Raw genomic sequence first — 24,862 nt, 5'->3', positions numbered from 1 at the left:
GCCTTGTTTACTTCTCTCCTATTTTTCTTCCCAATGGGTATGAGGATGGGAGGGGATTTGGTGTTCACTCAATCCCCTCAAATACCCTTCCCAAAAAATACACTAGTATGATGGAGAGTTTTTGATTTAGGCAAAAAATGTGGGGATTTGAGGGGATATCTCGGGATTATATCGTTTGAAACCGGAGAAGTAAACGGACTAGTGGGGATTTTCAGGGATACGAAATAATTCCCTTCCATCCCCATAAATACCCTAGAAGTAAACAAGGCCTCAAAAGAAAATCAATTCGTAGGAATTTGTTCTACTAAGTTTTTTCTTTTTTTGAACAAAAGGGGGATCATAGACCCCGGTCACTCGGTGGAGCTTTTTATATAAAGACACGAGGCAGGTACCTAAGATTTGAAGATGAGGTCTTCCACTTCAAAAGAAGCACCATAGAAGAAAAGCAGAAAAAACAATCAAGGACATGGACACCTCTGCCAACCACCGCCGGCGAACTCGAGGTGGTTCCACCAAGCTCCAAGAGCAGCACGCCTGATAGCTCTTCTCTGGCAACAAGATCCAACCACTAGCTACCACTGGAAGGACGGTGACGAACCACTTGACCTCCCAACGGCATCGAGCTCCAGCGATTCACCAGCCAGGCCTCCGCCATGGAGGTTGAAGAAGATGGGCCACCTTTTTGGCCAAAGAATCACGGCGACAAAGCATGGTCGCCGCGTGTTGCGCTCGAAGAAGAACAGCTCCAGGATGTCGCTCCGTAGATCTGCCAACAACAACTTCACCTGGAAGCTCCTCTTCATCTCCATCACCACGGTGGCTTGAAAGAGGAGAAGCCAAAGCATCACCGCCCAGATCTAGAGAGCCGCATTAGAGCTTTATTGAAGGGGTTGTATAAGCTCTGTCGCCGATCGCCTCTCTCCTTCGGCTCTGACTGTCAGAGCACCACGAGCAGCAGCAACGCCACCACAAGCTGCAGGGAGCATCTCGAACTCCGCCGCCCCCACACCCCCGAGGGCATTACGCCAGACTCCACATGAGCAAAGCAAGAAACTAGGCTAGATATAACCATAAACCTACTCCTATCTACTCCAACACGTCTCCTCGACCAACTCCAACCGGCTATTCCGGCGGAGAAGGCCTTGGATCGGACCAGTCGACGGTGAGAAGCTCCCAAGCTACTATAGCGAGGAGAGAGAGAGGAAGGGGGAGAATCAAGCGGTCATACTAGCTTGTTATACTAAGTAGTATAAAAGTTTTTCATTTCAAAAAAGAGTATAAAAGTTGTTTCCGAACGGACCTCCGATCTATTAATCATCATCAATGGTAGTACAAAATATCTTGGGCTAGTGGTGTCTTTTTTGTTCCTGAACTTGGTGTCATTCTTGATTCTTGATCTGGATTTCTGTAAAACTTCAGCCAGTTTGGTGTTTTCCCCTCTTCTAATATAATGCATGCAATGCTCTTGCATGGTTCGAAAAAAGACATAAAAGTTCTCTAGACAATATGATTGAGCTCATCAGGATTTGTATTTAATCCATTTATATACCATCTATCTATTTTATAAGAATCTTAATTTGAGCTTAAACCTTATTCTATTATTTGAAACTTCATTGGAGCATAATAATTTTGTTTGAAATTATCTTATATATACAACTAAGATATACACTAGAGTACTCCAAGTGCGCAATGGAATTTGGGGTTCCAATTTATTATTGGAAAGATTTATTACGCCACATTTATTACCTTTAAGCAAATGTGTATCTCACTGGACCTCTTAACTATTTTATCCGACTATAATGTTTCGGATAAGTTCTCCACTAGATTCACCAATGAAAATCCATTATGGTACAATTTTCCCAATTCGATAGATGCCATACTAGTTTTAAATCATGCACTATATGGATGAAAATTGAACCAAAAGGCCGATTGGTTCAGTTCAATACATGGTGGGCCATCCGTTCATGGGGTCCAACAAGAAAAGCGGATCATGTGCCCCAGTGGTTTGAACTTGAATGGGTTGACAAAAAACGAATGGCATATTCTTCTAAAAATCCTAGCTATTATTAGCATGATTTTGGAAATCTCCTTGCTATTACTTAAACAAGCATGAAACATATGCTTGCATATTCATCCATAGGGAGAATAAGCTAAACCTGGTATATGATTTGGTTGATCCTCTTGTCAAGTGTGTAAGCGATCCCGAGGGTTGGATGGATAAATGCTCACATCTATCTATACCGGATCATGTTGTTGGTTGGCCTCTTAAGCTTGTAAAGTAGGCATGCATGTATGGGGTAGAGAGGCTTGGCTCACATGGCATGGAGTAAATAGAAAAGAGATGTTTCCTTATAGACTATAAAAGTAGACATGTGTGCATGGATTACAAAGCGATGCTCAAATCGAGAGCGGTTCCGAAATCAGCCATTTTTCAATCGAAACGAATCCACATGTGCATGGTCTAAGAAGCAAGTAAACCTAACATGAAAGGAATCTATATCACTTCTATGATCCATCGAGCAACTAGTATTCATTATCGGGACGCTGCCTACCATCTATCCTTCTATGTCAAATCATCAAAGTAGGACATAATGGCATGTCGAAACCACACATCGAAAGTCATTTGATAAAATTTAGTAGAGTGGGCAATACTACCAAGTAACATGTTCCCCTCATCCTATCAGAATGTTTCAAATGCCTCTAGAAAAGGAAAGTTCCAATGGAATCTCCCCTTTCACTCAAGAACAAAACGAAAGTTCGAAAGAATCACAACCTTATTTTTAAAAATTTCAAATTAACCGCAAGCTTTATTCTGAAATTATTTTCAAAGAGGTGTTTTTTTTTGTCAGGAATTTCGCGAGTCGGTACGGATCACTGGACGCCGTTCAGAGTCCCGGCCGAGCACGACGCCGCGGCCACCCCAAATCGGGAACTCCAAACAATCCCCGAAACGCACCGCAAATCCTCGCCTGCCGCACGGACGACGGCGAGCACCTCAGCACACTAGTCCCCATCGCTCCTCCGCCGGCGCGGCACCGCGTCCTCTCCCCATTGCCCGCCCGCCCGCACCGCGCGCATGGCCTCCTCCTACTACAACCCGCCGCCCTCCTCCTACGCCGCCCCGGCCCCTCCCCCGCCGGGCGCCTCCGCGTACGCGTACCGCCACCACGCCGCCTACCCGCCCCAGCCCCCGCCCCCGGCCTACGGGGGCTACTTCGACCGCGCGGAGCCCCTGGCGCCGCCGCGCGACGAGCTGCGCACGCTCTTCATCGCCGGCCTCCCCGCCGACGTCAAGCCCCGCGAGGTCTATAACCTCTTCCGCGACTTCCCCGGATACGTCTCCTCCCACCTCCGCTCCGGCAAATCACCTCAGGTTTCCACCCTCTCCCTCCTTGCCAAACCCCTCCGTTTTCTAGGGTTTGCTGACCCTTGGCTTGGCATGGGATGGGAGTCTCCCTCCGCCGATCCTTTTTTTTTTTATGAATGCTGTGCTTAACCCAACCTGGTTTTCCTGTGTTGCAGTCGTATGCGTTTGCTGTGTTTGCAGATCAACCTTCTGCGTTAGCTGCAATGAGTGCCACAAATGTAAGATCTCGATTGTCCATGATTAAGCATGACATTCAGTTATTTCTTCTTTGTTATTACTATTGGATCAACTGCTCCCCTGAAACTAATTTTTTACATCACGCTGAAGATAATGCCATGTCAAGTTACCAGCGGCGCTAGTGCTGATTTTCGGAATCACTTCTTTTTGCAGGGATTGACATTTGACCTTGAGAAGAATTGTTCGATTCATGTGGATCTCGCGAAAGCCAATTCAAGACCAAAGCGCCCGAGAACAGGTTGCATACTTTGTTCTTTTATGTTATTGTATTATGTGCCTAACTGCCTGTTCTTTATTCCGCTGTTGCTCACACCCTTCATTTTTTTTTTGCTTAGATTACGATTTCCCTACATCTGGGAAAAAATCTAGAAATCCAAGGGACCTTCCTGATTCAGGTATTATTCCAGTAGCTTAGGTTCTGTATTGTGGGGAAAGTACTTATCGATTTTACACTTGCTTGATCTACCCACCACCATGTATTCATGTTGATGGATACTGTAGCTTCATTACACTCACATAGCAATATGTAGACTATTCCAAATCCACGATTCTATAGCAGCTCCTCACTGAGGAGGTCCTATAATTTGTATACTATTGTTTTCTTTGTGTTTATATCAAACTAGCCCTGTTATCTGTGACTTCATATCCTCGGTGAAATTCCACTTCATCTTTGCGAAACACTCACCTTGCACATCTTTGGCACACTTTGCGCCATATCAGGTGCTGGAAGCAATATTCACATGTCCGGAATGGGTAATTCTTCACACAGCTTGAATGCTTATCCTTCTGCACAAAGGTTATGGCACACTACTTGAGCACAGTCTTATTATGTGATTTTGTTAGGAAAGTCAGCTTGAGCTATCCCGCAGCTGCTACTAGAAGACAACAAATACTAAATCGGGCATCTATATTCAGGAAATGTCATAATTCTAACTATTACCATTTCCAACTTGCAGATACGCAAATACTGGCTCCAGTACTGCCTTCAGCAAGGTGAGACGATTCTTGCATCTCGATATGTGTATCTCAATCATGTACGGGGTTTGTTGGATAAAAGTATTAAAACAAGATATTTAAAAAGTGATCCCAATTTTAGGTTATTGTAGTTTCATACGGAGGGGGCTTTCTAATGTTTCTTGATAATTTCTTCTTGGCCAACCTTTGTGAATATGTTGGTCTAGTACTGACATAAGTTTTTAACCATAAGACAGTTGTGAAGAATTGCTGCAAATCTTATTAAGCTTACCATCCTCATAGTAAAGCTTGTTATAATATTGTTAATTCCATTCACAAGTAAATTTCTGAATATAAAGATGGCCACTGCTTTTTTATACTGTCTGTTCCGCAACCTCTGCAATTATAGTATAACAGTAGCGATTTCAATGATATGAAGGCAAGAAGTTCACTAGCCTCTTGTAGTAAGCTATCTGTGCAAGTCATCGACTTCTTGAAGAAAATGCCAGTTATTAACTTAAATAACAAGTATCAGTCCGTTCTGAATTATAAGATGTTTTAGCTTTTTCTGAATTGTATGTATTCAGATGCATTTCAGTGTGTCTGTAAGTCTGTTCACTCATTTGAGTCCGTAGTAGTCCACATTGAAATATCCTAAATATCTTATATTTTGGAACGGAGGGAGTAGTATTTGAACTGGTAGTACAAAGTGAGTTGCTCCATTCAGTATGTTGTTACAATGTTGCATATAGTTTGAAAAATATTTGAAGAAATTCTGTCCCAAATGCAAAAACTGCTCTATGATCGGCAGGGTAACTTTGGGACATGTACTGGTAGAATTATGTAACTGTGTTATCTTTTTAACATGCTGAAACAAAGAAGATGTGGGGTTGAAAGGTAGAATGATGTGAGTTCTGTTGCTATTGTATGCTGACACACTTGTGTGAACTAATATGATTTTACAAGTCTCCTGTGTATTTCTTTGTGCCTGCCAACTTGTATGGCCTACATATTATTATTTTTGGATTAGGCACAAGGCTTACTTGTTTTTGTATGCGCATTTGACTGCAGGATCCATCAATGTTTGCTCCCCAAACCAATCCTCCATGCCCTACCCTTTTTGTTGCAAACCTTGGTCAGTCTGTTTCTGAGCGTGAGCTAACAGATGTTTTCTCAAGGTATTGCCTGTAATCTTATGATATAGGGTAAATAACTATTGTGTTTTTTGACAAGCTCATTTTCGTGATCAGTTGTGAGGGATTCATAAAGCTGAAGATGCAAAACAAGTTTGGAGGACCAGTTGCATTTGTTGATTTCAAGGTATCAAGAACAAAATAATCGCTCCCTTATCGTGATTTATTTTGTCTGTTTTAATTATAATAATAAATGAAGTACATAGTGCTTTTGATAAAGAGCTACTAGTTTATGCATATCTTCGTATAATGGGTGCCAAATCGAGATTTTGTTCTTTGTGCTTGTACCTAGTTATCTTGATTGCACATCTTTCATTAAGACAATCTAACTTGTTATTACAAAAACTTGCCTTCTGTTGTGCTCTATTTTACGATGCCTATTTGTAACTACTGCATATAGACCAAGAAGCACATTCTACTTTTCTTAAATAATCAATAAGGACTATGTCTAAAATAGATCATTTCTGGCGATAAAATTCTGTGAAGACTCCTTTTTTTCCATTTGTTTTGTGTCCAATAAAATGAACCGTGAAGATCCAGTCGTACTCTGTTGTTGAACCTCTATAATTGGGTTATTGGGAGGAAAACACATCATATTTGCCTGACAGTGTTAGCTGTCATGTTAACAAACAAGAGGAGAGTTACTAATTTAGCCAGTGTTACTTCATACAACATGGATGGTTCCAGCTTGACCAAATGACCATTATCTTAGTAGATGTCACTTTCTACCTATATTTTATATTTTAATGTTCATCTCATGTAGAAGTGCTATTGACCGTGTGCTTAAGTGCACTCTGCATGCTTAGGAATCAAAACAATATTATTCTGGTGAAATAGTTAGTACTGACTGTTGGACAGGGAGAACTTGCATTATGTTCTTCTAACATGATACTGCTAAATCCCTTGGCGTTTCTTACTGTTTTTATTGACGTGTTTTAAATTTTCCAGAGTTAATTCCAAAGTGTAATTTTCTTTCTGCAGGATGAGTACAGTTCAACTGAAGCCCTAAATCGTCTCCAAGGAGCTATTCTACATTCTTCACCTGTCGAGGGCATGCGTGTAGAGTATCCTATATTTGGAGATCATTAACTTCCTTGCTGTTATATCTAATTGCAGATCTTTTTCGTAGGATTAATTTGGTAGCTTTACTAAGTGAAAGTATATCATTTGATTGAAGCTGCTGACACTAAATTAGTAAATTTGGCACCCCTGATCGTTCAAGTTCAAATTTAGCTCACTAACTGGAAGTATATCATCTGACGCTAAATTTAGCTCACTGGGGCGAAATGCCCTAGAAAATGGTCGAATCTGATTTTTATTCATGTTGGTTCAGTCACACTCTCACCTCAATGGACGAGCGTCTACAAATTTAGTCTCACTTCCTAGTAGCTATCAGTTGAACAGTTCCCATTTTGACCCATGAGGCCATGACTTGTCTACACAACCATTATGATTAATTGACATGGTAGAGCTTATAAGAGTAATCAAATATGTTATCCATGTTTTGCATTAATTATTCCACACTATGATTTACTGTACTTAATTATATCCCCTTAACATCTGTTAGATATGCTAAATCTCGGATGGGCCTGCGTAGGCGGTCCTAAATGCAGCAGAGTGGTGTTCTTCGTCGACTGGTGTTGAAATGATGTTCAGTCCGATGACATAATTTATGCAGTGAAATGTCTTACTCCTGATGTTAGGTTGCGGAGGTCTTTAGTTTAGTTGCATCACTTATTCTTGTTTTGTGGCTATCATTCGGTTTCTTAGATCATGTTTCTGCGTCCTGTATAATATTCAAGTCATGTGTTTTGCTCAATTCACTGCTGAATCCACGGCGGTAATGTTCAAATATGTGGGTCTGAGGGTTCAGTTGTGTAGTAAACCAAATGCTCTTGTTCATGGATGGCAGAACAGGGAGATATTATTCCGAAAGGTTACAGTGTACCATGGATGGTGTACATCCTTCCACAAATGCTGACTTGTGAGTTTCAGGTTGTGCAATCCAACTGCTGGTGTTCACTTTGTTGATTCGTGAGTTTCTTGCCTACTTCAGGCATAGATGAGAAAGCTGCCTCTTTCCTTCTCTCCTAACGAGTAAATTGTATCAGTTTGAGAAATATTATTTTTATGTTTAAGGCATATATAATACTCCATCCGATTCATATTACTTATGCTAATATAGATGTATCTAGATACATTTTAGTTGTAGATACATTCATTTTAGCATCAAGTAAAATATAGATAGGAGGGAGTAATAAAATTAAACATAGAAGAGTAGACACATAAAAGCATTTTTGTTTAGTACTAAGATTGACTTCTTCCAGATTGTTATGTAAGATCTGTCGACCATCATGTCAGAGGTCAACAATTGATGCTTGTGGCGTCCGATCTTGCGAGTCAAAATGCTGATGCTGCGAGCATCAGTGAGCACTCAGCTGGAGAGATTTCAGTTGACCGCTGGGCTAGAAATAAACCGAAATTTTAACCACCCGAATGCAAACGATCACTTTGCATTCGTTTACATAGGCCATCTAGAGACCGGAAATGGTGAATGGAACCTGGGTGCGCGCTGTACAACCCGAAAGTAAGCAATCAATGACGGTCATGTGCAGTTTCGGAATCACAGCATCAGATCCGATGCCACCGCACTTCCATGCCCGGCTGCAGTGGAGTGGCGTGTGTATACGTGATCTCGATCCGCGCGTACAGGCAGGCCTCCTTTTGCTACGCTGTCTTACAAGTACCTCTGTCTTACAGAGTGGACAAAGTGTAATCGAAGATCTGCATCACTGCATGTAACGGCAGCGTAACCAAAGAAAAGAGGCCGCGCGCACCGCGAACAACATTGATCAATTATTGCTGATCCACCGCCAGATTATTGAACTCTGCTATTTTCTTTTCAACATGCCATCTACTCTGTTTTTTAAACAAACAAGCAAGTATTTTAATTAACAGAAAGTCATGTTACAGGAACACACAAACGTGAAAAAAATGAGAAGAAAACAATTGTTCTGAAAACTTTGCAAATAAAAAGCTAAAAGATAGAAGATGTACATACCATTTGTAGCATTTTATGCACTTGCCGAAGCTAGCAGCCGCCTCCAAACTTCAACGCCGTCTACACGCACCTTGGATAAGATACAGAGCATCTACCATTGCCAGATCCAAAGAAACATTTTCGTAAATAAAATTTTCTGCATCGATCAACGGACCCACTACATGCAGCAACTGTGTCGGCATCCATTTGGGCCAGCCCAGCACTCAGCCCATGTTTTGAACGTTTATGCGCACACGGTCCAACATTCAGCGGAGAGCCCACTCCATCCCAAAAGCCCGGACCGAAGGGAGGAGGGAATCTTTCCCTTATAAGTTGTTTGTGGCCTCCTCTCGTATGCGAGGTGGGACTAAACCTGTGTAGCCTCCATCGGTCAACATTAGCCTAACAAACTGTGGCACATTGATCGAGAGAACATTCCCGTGCTGTCTTCGACCAAGATCCACCCTATCCTACCGACAAAATTGAGGAATAACGACAGATCCACCACCTGCAGACCAACATCCTCCTTGACTCGGCCCCTAGCGCCGTCATGGGTAACGATGAACGCCAATGACACGCCGAAAAACTGATCTCGCCAGATCCTAAAAACGACGAGACGACCAAGTTGTTGATCAGAAGGATCGACAAGCACACGTTGTCATCAACTCCGAGAGTCGCCACCGTGAAGGTCGACACCGGTGCAAGTGTATAGATGAGACATATTTATTCGTCTAGTGCCACTCCCACCACCACAACTAGGCACCACAACTCACAAACCTTAACCCTAACTACTAGGCCAGAACGAACGAACGAGCCCCCTCCTGTCGCCAAAGCGGGAAATGGAGGGAGGGAGGACCAACGCCCTAGCTAGTGGAGATTAGGGGAGTTCGGTCGCCTCCCTTCACCTACAAGACAAGTAGGAGATGAGGTGAAAGCTTTGTTTATTGTCTAAAGTTGTATTTCATGTTCATGTTTGGAGCATTTCTAGACGGATTTCATTTGGTCTCACACGATGGGCCGTGTCGAATTTCCTCTAGGGAGAAATTTCATCTCACCATATCTCCCAACTTTTATGTTGTAAGTTTTCCGTATTGACATTTCTAAACGAAAATAGATATGCACTTCTCTAATACATCGTACGAAGATCGAACTCTTCTATAAATGATGAAAGCGAAAAACTTACAACACAAAATTAAGTGGAATAGTGAGATGAAACAACCACTCGAACGAAGTTTTAATACTCCTCTATCAAAATATAGTTGTCTCGACTTTATCTAGAAATGCATGTAGATACATCATATGTAGATAAAAATAAGACACATCTAGCGCGGATAAAATCACAAGGCGCGGTAAATGTAGCATACGCGCTTGGCTGACAGTGACAGGTCGAGCAATTCCACCGGGATGGACGGATCATGGACGCGGTGGACCGGAGCATATGCCAGATTGCATACAACTGATCGGTAGTGTCGGTGTGACGGTGTCGGTGGCCCTTGGGACCTACATTACGGACAAGCATGTGAAGTAGCGATCTCGAGCAACACGACAAGTTAGCGACCTACTCACAACGTTCTCACGTCGGCGCCAAGTTAAGACCGAACGAATTGAGGAAACAAACATGAAAAATGAGAACATACATGGCTGCCACTTTGCCAGGCGGCAGTCACCTGCCAGCTAGATCCTCACATGCTGGATCTGGAAGAAAAAAAACGCGGGTGAGAACGTCTTGGTAGATCTCCATACACAGCCTGGCCGAGAAAAAAGCAGATCAGAAGACGTGAACTGGTGCTCATTGTGTACTGGTTTGACGCTTCAAGTCGGAAAAGGTTTGGCAACGATACCGTGCAGCTGCGGCCAGAAATTCTCAAAGTACAAGTCGTTACGACTGACGGCGAGTGTTCGGCACCGGTGGTTGACGGCTTCCACACGGCCATCGCCATCCGAGAGAGCCTAACCGCGTGCCCTCCCCGTGCGCATCGATCGGCGACCGTGTGCGACCCGATCGACCAGGTCGGTACACGTACATAGGAGCACCGTTTGTTTTGGTCACCACCGAGACGCTGACACGGACTAAAACTTGAAAACCTACAAGTTTCAAAAATGTGGGGTAAACCTAAATCTTGAAGAACCTAACGTGATTGTTTGAGTGTTAAGGACCTTGCGTCATAAACAACTTAAACCTAAATAGTAATGCATTTCCAGGTTTTTGAATTCAAAATTGAGGTTTGGCTTTGGTCAGACTTGAATTCAAATTATTTCAATCAAATTTTCTTGATTCAAATATTCGTAATTAACTATCTCAAACAATAAGACACAAAGTCAAACTGGAACTCAATCTTGTTCATAAAATGAATACACAACAGAATTGAAATTAAAAAAATTGAATTTAAATTATAATACGGGTGAGATTCAAAAAATCGTAAATAAATTAATAAAAACAGAAAATATAAACCTTGCACCAAAATGCTAATCAAATCCTTTCTTGATCTCTAAACCATTACAAAGCCAATTACAAGCTGGATCATCCATTGATAAAAACAAAACAAAATGATTTAAAATACAATTATAAAACCAAATGTCCAAAATCCCTAGACTAGCCTATCACCACAACTAGCACCATTTCATCCACACCATGTTTTTTTATAATTGAAATATTATCTAAAATTGTGCATCTGGCCGCTGGGTTTTCCCCGACCCAAACGGACCAAAGGGTGGGCACAGCCGCATTTCTGTCTACGGGCCAACCCAAAAAAAAAACACATTTCATGTCCATAATGGGTCGGTGATACGTCTCCGACGTATCGATAATTTCTTATGTTCCATGCCACATTATTGATGATATCTACATGTTTTATGCATACTTTATGATGATTTTATGTATTTTCCGGAACTAACCTATTGACGAGATGCCGAAGGGCCGCTTCGTTGTTTTCGCTGTTTTTGGTTTCAAAAATCCTAGTAAGGAAATATTCTCGGAATTAGACGAAATCAACGCCCGGGGTCCTATTTTTCCACGAAGCTTCCAGAAGTCCGAAGGGGAAACGAAGTGGGGCCACGAGGTGGGGACACAGTAGGGCGGCGCGGCCCAAGCCCTGGCCGCGCCGACCTAGTGTGTGGTCCCACCAGGACTCCACCGACCTTGCCCTTCCGCCTACTTAAGGTCTCCGTCGCGAAAACCCTATTACGTTGGACGAAACCAGAGAAAACCTTCCAAAGCCGCCGTCATCGCGAAGCCAAGATCTGGGGGACAGGAGTCTCTGTTCCGGCACGCCGCCGGGACGGGGAAGTGCCCCCGGAAGGCTTCTCCATCGACATCACCGCCATCTTCATCAACGCTGCTGTCTCCCATGAGGAGGGAGTAGTTCTCCATCGAGGCTCGGGGTCTGTACCGGTAGCTATGTGGTTAATCTCTCTCATATGTGCTTCAATACAATAATCTCATGAGCTGCCTTACATGATTGAGATTCATATGATGATTCTTGTAATCTAGATGTCATTATGCTAGTCAAGTGGGTTTTACTTATGTGATCTCCGGAGACTCCTTGTCCCACGTGTGTAAAGGTGACAGTGTGTGCACCGTGTGGGTCTCTTAGGCTATATTTCACAGAATACTTATTCGCTGTTATGAATGGCATAGTGAAGTGCTTATTTATATCTCTTTATGATTACAATGTGTTTTGTATCACAATTTATCTGCGTGCTACTCTAGTGATGTTATTAAAGTAGTTTATTCCTCCTGCACGGTGTAATGGTGACAGTGTGTGCATCGTGTAGTACTTGGCGTAGGCTATGATTGTGATCTCTTGTAGATTATGAAGTTAACTATTGCTATGATGGTATTGATGTGATCTATGCCTCCTTTCGTAGTGTGATGGTGACAGTGTGCATGCTATGTTAGTACTTGGTTTGGTTATGTTGATCTGTCATGCACTCTAAGGTTATTTAAACATGAACATTGAATATTGTGGAGCTTGTTAACTCCGGCATTGAGGGTTCGTGTAATCCTACACGCTTAGTGGTGTTCATCATCCAACAAGAGAGTGTAGAGTCTAGCATCTATCTATTTATTCTGTTATGTGATCAATGTTGAGAGTGTCCACTAGTGAAAGTATAATCCCTAGGCCTTGTTCCTAAATATCGCTATCGTTGCTTGTTTCATCGTTTTACCGCATCTTTACTTCCTGCAATATTACTACCATCAATCGCACGCCAGCAAGCACTTTTCTGGCGCCGTTACTACTGCTCATATTCATTCATACCACTTGTATTTCACTATCTCTTCGCCGAACTAGTGCACCTATTAGGTGTGTTGGGGACACAAGAGACTTCTTGCTTTGTGGTTGCATGAGAGGGATATCTTTGACCTCTTCCTCCCTGAGTTCGATAAACCTTGGGTGATCCACTTAAGGGAAACTTGCTCGCTGTTCTACAAACCTCTCGCTCTTGGAGGCCCAACACTGTCTACAAGAATAGAAGCACCCGTAGACATCAAGCTATTTTCTGGCGCCGTTGTCGGGGAGGAAAGGTAAAAGGCACTCATACTCCGGTCTCAGGTAAAGTACTTTTCTGTTGCCGTTGTGCGTGTGCTCGAAGCTATTTCCTTTAGATCCTGCAATTGCATCTTTTTGTTTCTTGTTTACACTAGTTAGGCATAATGGACAACAATGAGCTTCTTATTCTATTTCCTGATTTAAGACATGGATGGTTTGATGCGAAAATTAAAAAACCTATGGAACATATTAGTATGAACGCTTTGAACACCATTGTTGCTAATGATATGGAAAATTCTAAGTTTGGGGAAGCTGGTTTTGATGAGCATGATCTTTTTAGTCCACCAAGCATTGAGGAGAAAAATTACTTTGATGATACTTTGCCTCCTATTTATGATGATTATAATGATATTGGTATTTTAGTACCGCCTGTTATGGAGGATAAATTTGATTATGATTACAATATGCCTCTTATATTTGATGATGAGAATAATAATGATAGCTACTTTGTTGAATTTGCTCCCACTACAACTAATAAAATTGATTATGCCTATGTGGAGAGTAATAATTTTATGCATGAGACTCATGATAAGAATGCTTTATGTGATAGTTATATTGTTGAGTTTGCTCATAATGCTACTGAAAGTTATTATGAGAGAGGAAAATATGGTTGTAGAAATTTTCATGTTACTAAAATGCCTCTCTATGTGCTGAAATTTTTGAAGCTACACTTGTTCTATCTTCCTATGCTTGTTACTTTGCTCTTCATGAATTTGTTTATTTACAAGATTCCTTTTCATAGGAAGCATGTTAGGATTAAATGTGTTTTGAATTTTCCTCTTGATGCTCTCTTTTGCTTCAAATACTATCTCTTGCGAGTGCATCATTAAAACTGCTGAGCCCATCTTAATGGCTATAAAGAAAGAACTTCTTGGGAGATAACCCATGTGTTTATTTTGCTACAGTAACTTTGTTTTATATTTGAGTCTTGGAAGTTGTTACTACTGTAGCAACCTCTCCTTATCTTATTTTTATCGCATTATTGTGCCAAGTAAAGTCTTTGATAGTAAGGTTCATACTAGATTTGGATTACTTCGCAGAAACAGATTTCTTTCTGTCACGAATCTGGGCCTAATTCTCTGTAGGTAACTCAGAAAATTATGCCAATTTACGTGAGTGATCCTCAGATATGTACGCAACTTTCATTCTATTTGAGCATTTTCATTTGAGCAAGTCTGGTGCCTCAATAAAATTCGTCTTTACGAACTGTTCTGTTTTGACAGATTATGCCTTTTATTTCGCATGCTTCTTTTGCTATGGTGGATGAATTTCTTTGTTCCATTAATGTTCAGTTGCTTTGGGCAATGTCCAGAAGTGTTAAGAATGATTGTGTCACCTCTGAACATGTGAATTTTTATTATGCACTAACCCTCTAATGAGTTTGTTTCGAGTTTGGTGTGGAGGAAGTTTTCAAGGGTCAAGAGAGGAGGATGATATACTATGATCAAGGAGAGTGAAAGCTCTAAGCTTGGGGATACCCCGGTGGTTCACCCCATCATATTTTAAGAAGACTCAAGCGTCTAAGCTTGGGGATGCCCAAGGCATCCCCTTCTTCATCGACAACATTATCAGGTTCCTCCCCTGAAACTATATTTTTATTCATCACATCTTATGTGCTTTGCTTGGAGCGTCGTTTGTTTTTGTTTTTGTTTTGTTTGAATAATATGGATCCTAGCATTCATTGTGTGGGAGAGAGACACGCTCCGCTGTTGCATATGGACAAATATGTCCTTAGGCTTTACTCATAGTATTCATGGCGAAGGTTGAATCTTCTTCGTTAAATTGTTATATGGTTGGAATCGGGAAATGCTACATGTAGTAATTCTGAAATGTCTTGAATAATTTGATACTTGGCAATTGCTGTGCTCATGTTTAAGCTCTTTCATCATATACTTTGCACCCATTAATGAAGAAACACCTAGAGCTTGCTAAATTTGGTTTGCATAATTGGTCTCTCTAAGGTCTAGATAAGTTCTAGTAAAGAGTTTGAACAACAAGGAAGACGGTGTAGAGTCTTATAATGTTTACAATATGTCTTTTATGTGAGTTTTGCTGTACCGGTTCATCCTTGTGTTTGTTTCAAATAACCTTGCTAGCCTAAGCCTTGTATCGAGAGGGAATACTTCTCATGCATCCAAAATCCTTGAGACAACCACTATGCCATTTGTGTCCACCATACCTACCTACTACATGGTATTTCTCCGCCATTCCAAAGTAAATTGCTTGAGTGCTACCTTTAAATAATTTAAAATTTATCACCTCTGATTTGTGTCAATGTTTTATAGCTCATGAGGAAGTATGTGGTGTTTATCTTTCATTCTTATTGGGCAACTTTCACCAATGGACTAGTGGCTTCATCCGCTTATCCAATAATTTTGCAAAAAGAGCTGGCAATGGGATTCCCAGTCCCATATTAATTAACCTAAATAGACACTCCTCCATGGTATGTGATTGTTGGACGGCACCCGAAGGATTCGGTTAGCCATGGCTTGAGAAAGCAAAGGTGGGGAGGAGTGTGATCATAATAAAACTAAAATAAAAAGGCACTCCTTCATGGTATGAGATTGTTGGCAGGCACCCGAGGATTCGGTTAGCCATGGTTTGTGAAAGAAAGGTTGGAAGGAGTGCCACCCAAAAATAAAAATAATTCATGGGAGCCGCTCTTTGAAGGTTTGTCTGGCAAGGGGGTTACAGTGCCCACTACCATTCGTTGACAACAACAAACACCTCTCAAAATTTTACTTTTATGCTCTCTTTATGTTTTCAAAACCAAAGCTCTAGCACAAATATAGCAATCAATGCTTCCCTCTGCGAAGGGCCATTCTTTTACCTTTTATGTTGAGTCAGTTCACCTATCTCTCTCCACCTCAAGAAGCAAACACTTGTGTGAACTGTGCATTGATTCCTACATACTTGCATATTGCATTTGTTATATTACTCTATGTTGACAATTATCCATGAGATATACATGTTACAAGTTGAAAGCAACCGCTGAAACTTAATCTTCCTTTATGTTGCTTCAATACCTTTACTTTGATTTATTGCTTTATGAGTTAACTCTTATGCAAGACTTATTGATGCTTGTCTTGAAAGTACTATTCATGAAAAGTCTTTGCTTTATGATTCATTTGTTTACTCATGTCATTACCATTGTTTTCTCGCTGCATTCATTACATATGCTTACAATAGTATGATCAAGGTTATGATGGCATGTCACTCCAGAAATTATCTTTGTTATCGTTTACCTGCTCGGGACGAGCAGGAACTAAGCTTAGGGATGCCGATACGTCTCCGACGTATCGATAATTTCTTATGTTCCATGCCACATTATTGATGATATCTACATGTTTTATGCATACTTTATGATGATTTTATGTGTTTTCCGGAACTAACTCGTTGACGAGATGCCGAAGGGCCGCTTGTCGTTTTCTCGCTGTTTTTGGTTTCAAAAATCCTAGTAAGGAAATATTCTCGGAATTGGACGAAATCAACGCCCGGGGTCCTATTTTTCCACGAAGCTTCCGGAAGTCCGAAGGGGAAACGAAGTGGGGCCACGAGGTGGGGACACGGTGAGGGCGGCGCGGCCCAAGCCACGGCCGCGCCGACCTAGTGTGTGGTCCCACCAGGACTCCACCGACCTTGCCCTTCCGCCTACTTAAGGTCTCCGTCGCGAAAACCCTATTACGTTGGACGAAACCAGAGAAAACCTTCCAGAGCCGCCGCCATCGCGAAGCCAAGATCTGGGGGACAGGAGTCTCTGTTCCGGCACGCCGCCGGGACGGGAAGTGCCCCGGAAGGCTTCTCCATCGACACCACCGCCATCTTCATCAACGCTGATGTCTCCCATGAGGAGGAGTAGTTCTCCATCGAGGCTCGGGGCTGTACCGGTAGCTATGTGGTTAATCTCTCTCCTATGTGCTTCAATACAATAATCTCATGAGCTGCCTTACATGATTGAGATTCATATGATGATGCTTGTAATCTAGATGTCATTATGCTAGTCAAGTGGGTTTTACTTATGTGATCTCCGGAGACTCCTTGTCCCACGTGTGTAAAGGTGACAGTGTGTGCACCGTGTGGGTCTCTTAGGCTATATTTCACAGAATACTTATTCGCTGTTATGAATGGCATAGTGAAGTGCTTATTTATATCTCTTTATGATTACAATGTGTTTTGTATCACAATTTATCTGCGTGCTACTCTAGTGATGTTATTAAAGTAGTTTATTCCTCCTGCACGGTGTAATGGTGACAGTGTGTGCATCGTGTAGTACTTGGCGTAGGCTATGATTGTGATCTCTTGTAGATTATGAAGTTAACTATTGCTATGATGGTATTGATGTGATCTATGCCTCCTTTCGTAGTGTGATGGTGATGAGTGTGCATGCTATGTTAGTACTTGGTTTGGTTATGTTGATCTGTCATGCACTCTAAGGTTATTTAAACATGAACATTGAATATTGTGGAGCTTGTTAACTCCGGCATTGAGGGTTCGTGTAATCCTACACAGTTAGTGGTGTTCATCATCCAACAAGAGAGTGTAGAGTCTAGCATCTATCTATTTATTCTGTTATGTGATCAATGTTGAGAGTGTCCACTAGTGAAAGTATAATCCCTAGGCCTTGTTCCTAAATATCGCTATCGCTGCTTGTTTACTTGTTTTATCGCATCTTTACTTCCTGCAATATTACTACCATCAACTCGCACGCCAACAAGCACTTTTCTGGCGCCGTTACTACTGCTCATATTCATTCATACCACTTGTATTTCACTATCTCTTCGCCGAACTAGTGCACCTATTAGGTGTGTTGGGGACACAAGAGACTTCTTGCTTTGTGGTTGCATGAGAGGGATATCTTTGACCTCTTCCTCCCTGAGTTCGATAAACCTTGGGTGATCCACTTAAGGGAAACTTGCTGCTGTTCTACAAACCTCTGCTCTTGGAGGCCCAACACTGTCTACAAGAATAGAAGCACCCGTAGACATCAGTCGGCATGTGGGAGATGCCATTAGGACATCTCCACCGACCCTACTCAGTGACCAAGACCGTTCGTTTTTGTCTGAGCAGACAGGAGGATAGGAATAACCCACCAAATTGGGATGACACGCATAGATTGACCTCGTGTACCAAATTTGGGCTAGGAATGCGTCGGGGCGGACCCGCCGCAGGTCGCCCGCGCAATCATGGGCCCGCTAGTAATGAGGTCGAGGTATAGGCCGCCATCAGTTTAGACCGCTCGACTTCGGTGCCAACATTAAGGTAGCCTCCTTTGTAAGACAAGCAGCTGCACTACCAGTCCTCACATGCATCACCATTGCCACTGCTAACCCATCTTGCTCCCTACAACAAATAGAGGACTTCTCTCCCACCGTTTGCATGGAGATATTTTGGCTGGACCAGCACGAGGCCACCAAGTTCAAAAAATATGACATACTCGTGCATAATGTTTAAGAAATTGTTAATCTTAATTTATCGGTTGGTCTTAAAATGGAGATTAATCGCTTATCAGCCGATTAATCGATTTTATCGACCAACCATTTATCAGCTTATTTTTTGTAACCTAATTCATGGCACTAAATTTTCTATATTATGCTATATAAAAGCAATCTTGGAGCATTGAACATAAATATTACCTTGATTCCTTGCGTTTGAATAAGTAAAGATGGAAATTTTGAGCTACTGCACAGTTTTACAAGACTACTAGATCATAATGGCGCGCGTTGCTGCGCCCGTCCTTTTTCTGATAGAATGATAGAATTGTTGTAAATATGTTAATGCATGAAACATAGAAGTTGAGTTCATATGAACTTACCGACATATTGCTCAGAAAATGCTCAAAGGGGGGGACTCAGTCAGTTTGAAACAAAAAGAGGTATGCGTGATGCACTAATGTAATTTTTCTATGTATTACATTCATTTAAATATATATATGTAGGTCTTCCTTTTAGCTAATGGATTTTGGTTTGGTTCAAATGACTTTGAACTACTGACAGAACTGCAAATAATAGAAAACAAAAACAGATAGCTATTTGGTTGTAAATAGCACCTTAACGGAAACAGTTGTACAGGACAAAGATGGAGCTCACGCCTAATTAGGTTGAAGGTTGTACATGTGTTTCCACCCACGGTATACAGTGGACAGGATTTGGGAACTTGAGTAATAAAACATGTTATTATTAATCAAAGATAAGAGCAGCTAATAGAGCGCAAATGATTACTGATAATGAACACAGATACCAATCCCCCATTGCATACAAAAGGGGGGCACTTAAGATATCTTGGGTTTAGCAGCATCTCAATACAAACTTGGACCAACATCCTCAAATAGTACACTGTCAGAAACTGAAATGAGTAATAGGATCACCATTCGCTGCCCCTAATGTTAACAATACAGGCACATCATGAACATCCACAGGTCCTACTTGTACTTAATAACTGAAGGTACATTGCAGCGTGCAAGCCTGCATATGTTCATATATGGCCTGTAGCAGCATTGACTTAGTTCAGACGCTATGGAGGCAGAGCAATTACATAACTTGAACCAAGTGCCAACACTGAACACCAGTGAGTAGAAGACGTCCTTCTCCCATAAAGTATATAAAGTAATGATGAATTCCTTTTGCACAAGTGGTTTCATCTATAGTACATTGGTTTTTTGAATTTCTCAAATTGAAGAAATGATTGTTCCTACCATTGAGCTGAGCATCATTTTGAAACATGATGGAACACATTATGGGTGCACATTAGATACACCATCAGCAGCAACAGCTAGGGTACAAACTTTACCTCGATGCTACCCAGGATACCAAGAGGCTTGTAGATTGAAAACTATGGAAACGATGTACCTTAGTTGGACATTTGTAAATACAATTGAGCATGAAAATGCATCAGTCATTTATGTATGGTCTTATATGTTTATAACCAAATCATGAAGACGCACATTGCCGCGCCCATCTGTCTTTTGGAAAGAATATATAGATGTTCTAAAATGCTGGAAATAGAGACATTTGGTAAACTTTTAACAATATGAATTGCAATGCAATGATTCTCTCAATCACATTCATGATAAGATACAAAAAAATACTCAGAGCAAAATCTTACAAATCCTATTCTCTAAAGGCTCGCATCTTCTACTCTTGCCCAGATTTCAACTCTGATATGACGTGCAAGTTAGTTTTGGTATTGCCCAAAACCTGAATGTCAATATGAGGTGCAACATCGAATCTTAAAACACCCACTTTATTTTCATGGCTGAACATGAATGTCATCAATATGAAATGCAACGCTGAACCTAAAGATGTCCTCACCTATAGAGCAGAGCACAAATTATCATCTCAGATCAGAATCATTATCTAAGAAATAGTGATAGATAATGGTTCGTTATTATTGACATAGTTAGGTCCATCATCCATGAACTCCAGATAACAGCGACAATATAATTGACTTAAGTTTGATATATGAACAGAACCAGTTATATAAGATCAAAGAATACTTAAACCCTGACATATAGAACCAATAAATTTGAGCCAAAGTCTCTCGCGGATTTATTTGTATCTTCACATCAGCCCGTTTGTTATCCACTTATCTTGCATAGTGCAGAATTAAGAATCTCATATGCAGGTCAATTTACACCCAGGTTACCCGCGTAAAAAATAGACTCAAGTTGCATGGAAGACACCCGATTTTTTTTCTAATCTGAAACTTCTTACGAAAGCAAGTGCAACATCTTAAGGTTGCAAACCATTCAACTAAAAGTTGTAGGTGCAACTTAAGATTGGTTGCGAGATGGAATACCATTGCCATGCTGGTAAGATTTTGTGTCTATGAAATAAAAGCATTAGCTCGCAATCAGTAAAAGCATAGTAATTAAATTGATATGCCTCTAGGATGAACAATTAAACCTGAAAAAAGGCTATCAATACTTACTCAACACGTACGAAGGCGGTAGCATTTGATTGGAATGACATGTCAGGCTGCTATCGAAACTGAATCTGACTTATTTTGCAATATTTAAGCATTTAAAATGGTTTGTTGGTGAGAAGAAAAATCAAGGATCAGCTGAAGCAAAGCTAATGCCACATAATAAAAATTAAGCTGGAGAAAGGAAATTTAATGAACAAACAGGACATTGATATCCTATTACGCTGAAATCCCCACAACCATAATCCAAAATTACTATTTCAGTGACACGCCACAGATTTAATCATTTTACGACCCCATCCAACCAATGACAAATGATGAACCAATGATAGTCCAACTAAGAAGAACCAAAATGACTTGCTCGGACAACCATGCATAAGATAATTAGCTGCAATAGAAAGATGTAAAATGATTGTAAAATATGCATATGTTTAAACTATATTCTAATTTCTATTTATTTCCTTAATAAGAAAAGATTGAAGGGACATTGCAATAGAAATTTCAGGGTAGTATCTTTTTATTCATGGCAATTGTTTCCATGGACCTATAAAAAATTATGATAAATAGCTACTAAGCATGCTGGCCAGCATATAAGTTATAGAAGGTCATCACTGTCCATGTGTGTGATGGCAGACAATAATTTTGTGAAGTTGTTGAGAACATGCGATTAATAGCTTACTCCATCCCTGTTTACAATCAAATTATTATACCATAATATGAATATATTTTGAAATAAAATTGTGGTTTAACAAGTGATGGTTGGATACCTTCTAGAAAAATGATCTTTCTGCCGCCATGATACCATGATACAATCTATACATAACTGAATCATAACTTAATTTGTCTCCAACTTCAACCTTAGCAATAATGAGCTGATCTGAATATCCTTCACAAAGTCCAAATCAGATAGGTTGATATCACACATCAAAATGGGAATAACAGAGGGATGTGTTCTAGTCACTCGTTTTCAACCAATATTGTAAATGTTGTAGCTGCAAATCATGGATAATTGGGACACAAGGTCTTAAAAGCTCAAAAGCATGATGATTCTAGGTAGCCTCGAAAACTTAATTAATTGAGCACAACTGAGACAAAAGAAATTCTCACTGTGTGTTGCAAGGAAAGTAAATAAAAAGTGAAGCAAATGCTCACCATTATCTCAAAAGAAAAGTATATGTAGGCCAGTGTAGTATGCTCGTTCTTACCATGATCTCAACGGAGCAGAGCGGCAATATCACCCCGATCTCCTAGCTCATATTTTCTTGCCAGCACTGCCGCGCATGCGAATGTGAGAAGGCATCCTGCCATCGACCTTCCATACGCCGTCGCTGGCTACAGGACCTTATGTCTCCTCTCCCTGGTCCTGCCATATACGAATCCCCACTGCCAGGCCGCACTCGCCGCTGTTCCCCCCAGCTTGTGTACAGAACCGCATCCTGATTTCCTTCCTGGCCCACACAACCAAACTAATGAAGCATAACAGGGGAAGCGAATAACAGTTGTGCATCTGGAAGCCCACACAACCGAACTAACGAAGCGGCCCAATCACCATTGCAGGTCCAATTCACAAGGTAGGGACCATGACCATCATTTATGCTGTTATCAATTTTAGCTCCAAGTGATGTGAAATTGAATAGGCAATTATACTGTCTTATGTGGTTCATGAATTCACGACTCTTTTGCCCACCGTTAAACCGCATCAACTCTGCAAGCACCGGGGGAGGTGGCTGGAAGGGTTCAATATGAACACGTCCACCGCTGCAGCACCGATTAAACTCAACACGCCTCTTTTCCCAGCTATAATTCTTTTGGATGTGTTCCTTCCACCAGAAAGCTGCACCGCAGTGGCGGCATCTGAAACACGGTCCTCCCAAATTTGATCGGCCACGGAAAGTAGCTGGAATAACCCGGTAGGGGGTAGAATTAAATTTTAAGTGAGAAAATTTAATATACTATATTTCTTATTTTGTGGTAAAGTTGGCCGCACCTTTTAGAGCCTGAACAAATTGAGCAGCAAGAGGCAATTCGGGTTGTCCGTTGGGGTCAAGTGTTGGGCCTTCTGAGACCATAACTTTCTGCTTTTTCAGTCTAATGCGATCAGCCCGGTTTTGCTTTGCATGTTCCACAGAGTATACCGGGAAGAAAACATCTTCTATTGTTTAGAGGAAGAGGAAAACAACAATAGAATCATCAATCGAAAAATAACAAAACTTTTCTTTTCAACCAGCGTATGCAGAGTTCAGCAAACGTACTTCTTTTTCTTTGCAAAATTGGATTGGACACAGCAATTGGTTCATTAATCCTTGCCCTCTTATTCTGGGGGCCAGAACTACTCGAGCCACGAAAAAAACGTGGCTCGTATGTATTCCTAACTTGGGTTTGTGCTCGCGAACGCTTTCTCATTTTTTCTATACAGGTATAACCTGTGATATAGACGATTAGAAAGACAGGAAAAGGTACGACATGCGCAGAGAAGGATGCAGTTATATGCAAACATTTCGTTGAACTAAAATGTTTATAGCAACACAGAATGTAAAGGTAATTGAAATTGAAATTGGCAAATGCATACCAAATAATTTTAAAAGGGGGGTGCAATACAATGATTCAGCAAGGGTACCTGTCCAGCAGCCATTGAGAAATATACTGAAGGACACACAGCAGCTCGCAATTATCCGTGAACAAGAATGCGGAAGAAAGAAGGATTCCCTGTAAGAAGATAGAATTAGTCAGTTCGCTACATATTTCTCGCGACAATGTAAGGAGAGCTGAAATTTGGGACTGCAGCAAAGCAGAAAGAATAACCTACGCAAAGAGGATGGAAGCAGTGAGGAAAGATAGGTTACTGTGTACACATATTTATATTGAGGAGGAGGTAGAACTGAAAGTAACGGTAGCATTAAACAGAATAATCACAGGAGGTGGCATAATTAGATGAATGATAATGAATGGGACGAAATTACCACCATGAATCCATCATTAAGTCGCTGGAAAATACAGTTAAGTCGTCCAGAAGGAACGCAGGAGAAGCGTTCCTTCTGTTACGCTAATTGGTCTGCTCTGGTGTGCGAAGGAGAAGGAGGGCCGTTGTTCACATTCAGTACATGGGCCTCCGATTTCGATCGACCGCGTCGAAAGAGTCCAGCCGAGGGCCTGCAACGAACACAAAATTTGCCGCCCAGCGGAGCGCAAAAAAATCTGTAAACTTACTGAAATACGCAAATAAAATCCGCTGAAGTTCAGGTAAAATAGTAAAATAATTGTGAAATTGGTAACCTCATGTCGCTGTCCAGCCGTGGGCGGGATTTGCCGGCAATGGCGGACGAACCCGGTGGGATTTTCCTCAGCTGCCGGAGGCATGGCGCCCCAGGCGGAGGAAGCACGGCGCACCCGCGTCGGAGGACGATACTATGGCGTGGCTCTCGTCGATGATCTCCTCGAGGGATCCGACGCTCATGGGTGTGCCCCGGAGGTCGTCAACCTTGGATCGGTCCTCCTCGGTCTTCTCCTCGGTGGGGCGGAGGCGCTCCTGCGCGGCGACGAACTCCTCCTCCATGAGGAGGTAGTCCTTGACCCGCTCGAACTTGAGGAGGCGGAGGCGGCA

General features: G+C 41.6%; 1 protein-coding gene across 1 annotated transcript; it reads left to right on the top strand.

The window, feature by feature from the left end:
* The first annotated feature begins 3,076 nt into the window (after positions 1–3,076).
* On the top strand, positions 3,077–7,726 carry LOC124684703 (protein WHI3). Its single transcript, XM_047218967.1, has 10 exons — positions 3,077–3,373; positions 3,523–3,585; positions 3,758–3,842; positions 3,940–3,999; positions 4,325–4,400; positions 4,561–4,597; positions 5,630–5,736; positions 5,809–5,878; positions 6,733–6,815; positions 7,319–7,726. Exons 1-10 carry the CDS (start codon positions 3,077–3,079, stop codon positions 7,356–7,358), a joined length of 918 nt encoding a protein of 305 aa, XP_047074923.1. The 3' UTR covers positions 7,359–7,726.
* The last annotated feature ends 17,136 nt before the right edge of the window (positions 7,727–24,862 follow it).

The sequence above is a fragment of the Lolium rigidum genome, chromosome 1 (assembly GCF_022539505.1).
Source record: "Lolium rigidum isolate FL_2022 chromosome 1, APGP_CSIRO_Lrig_0.1, whole genome shotgun sequence".
NCBI lineage: Eukaryota > Viridiplantae > Streptophyta > Magnoliopsida > Poales > Poaceae > Lolium > Lolium rigidum.
The sequence above is the reverse complement of the archived record's forward strand: the minus strand, read 5'-3'. Positions and strand labels throughout refer to the sequence as shown.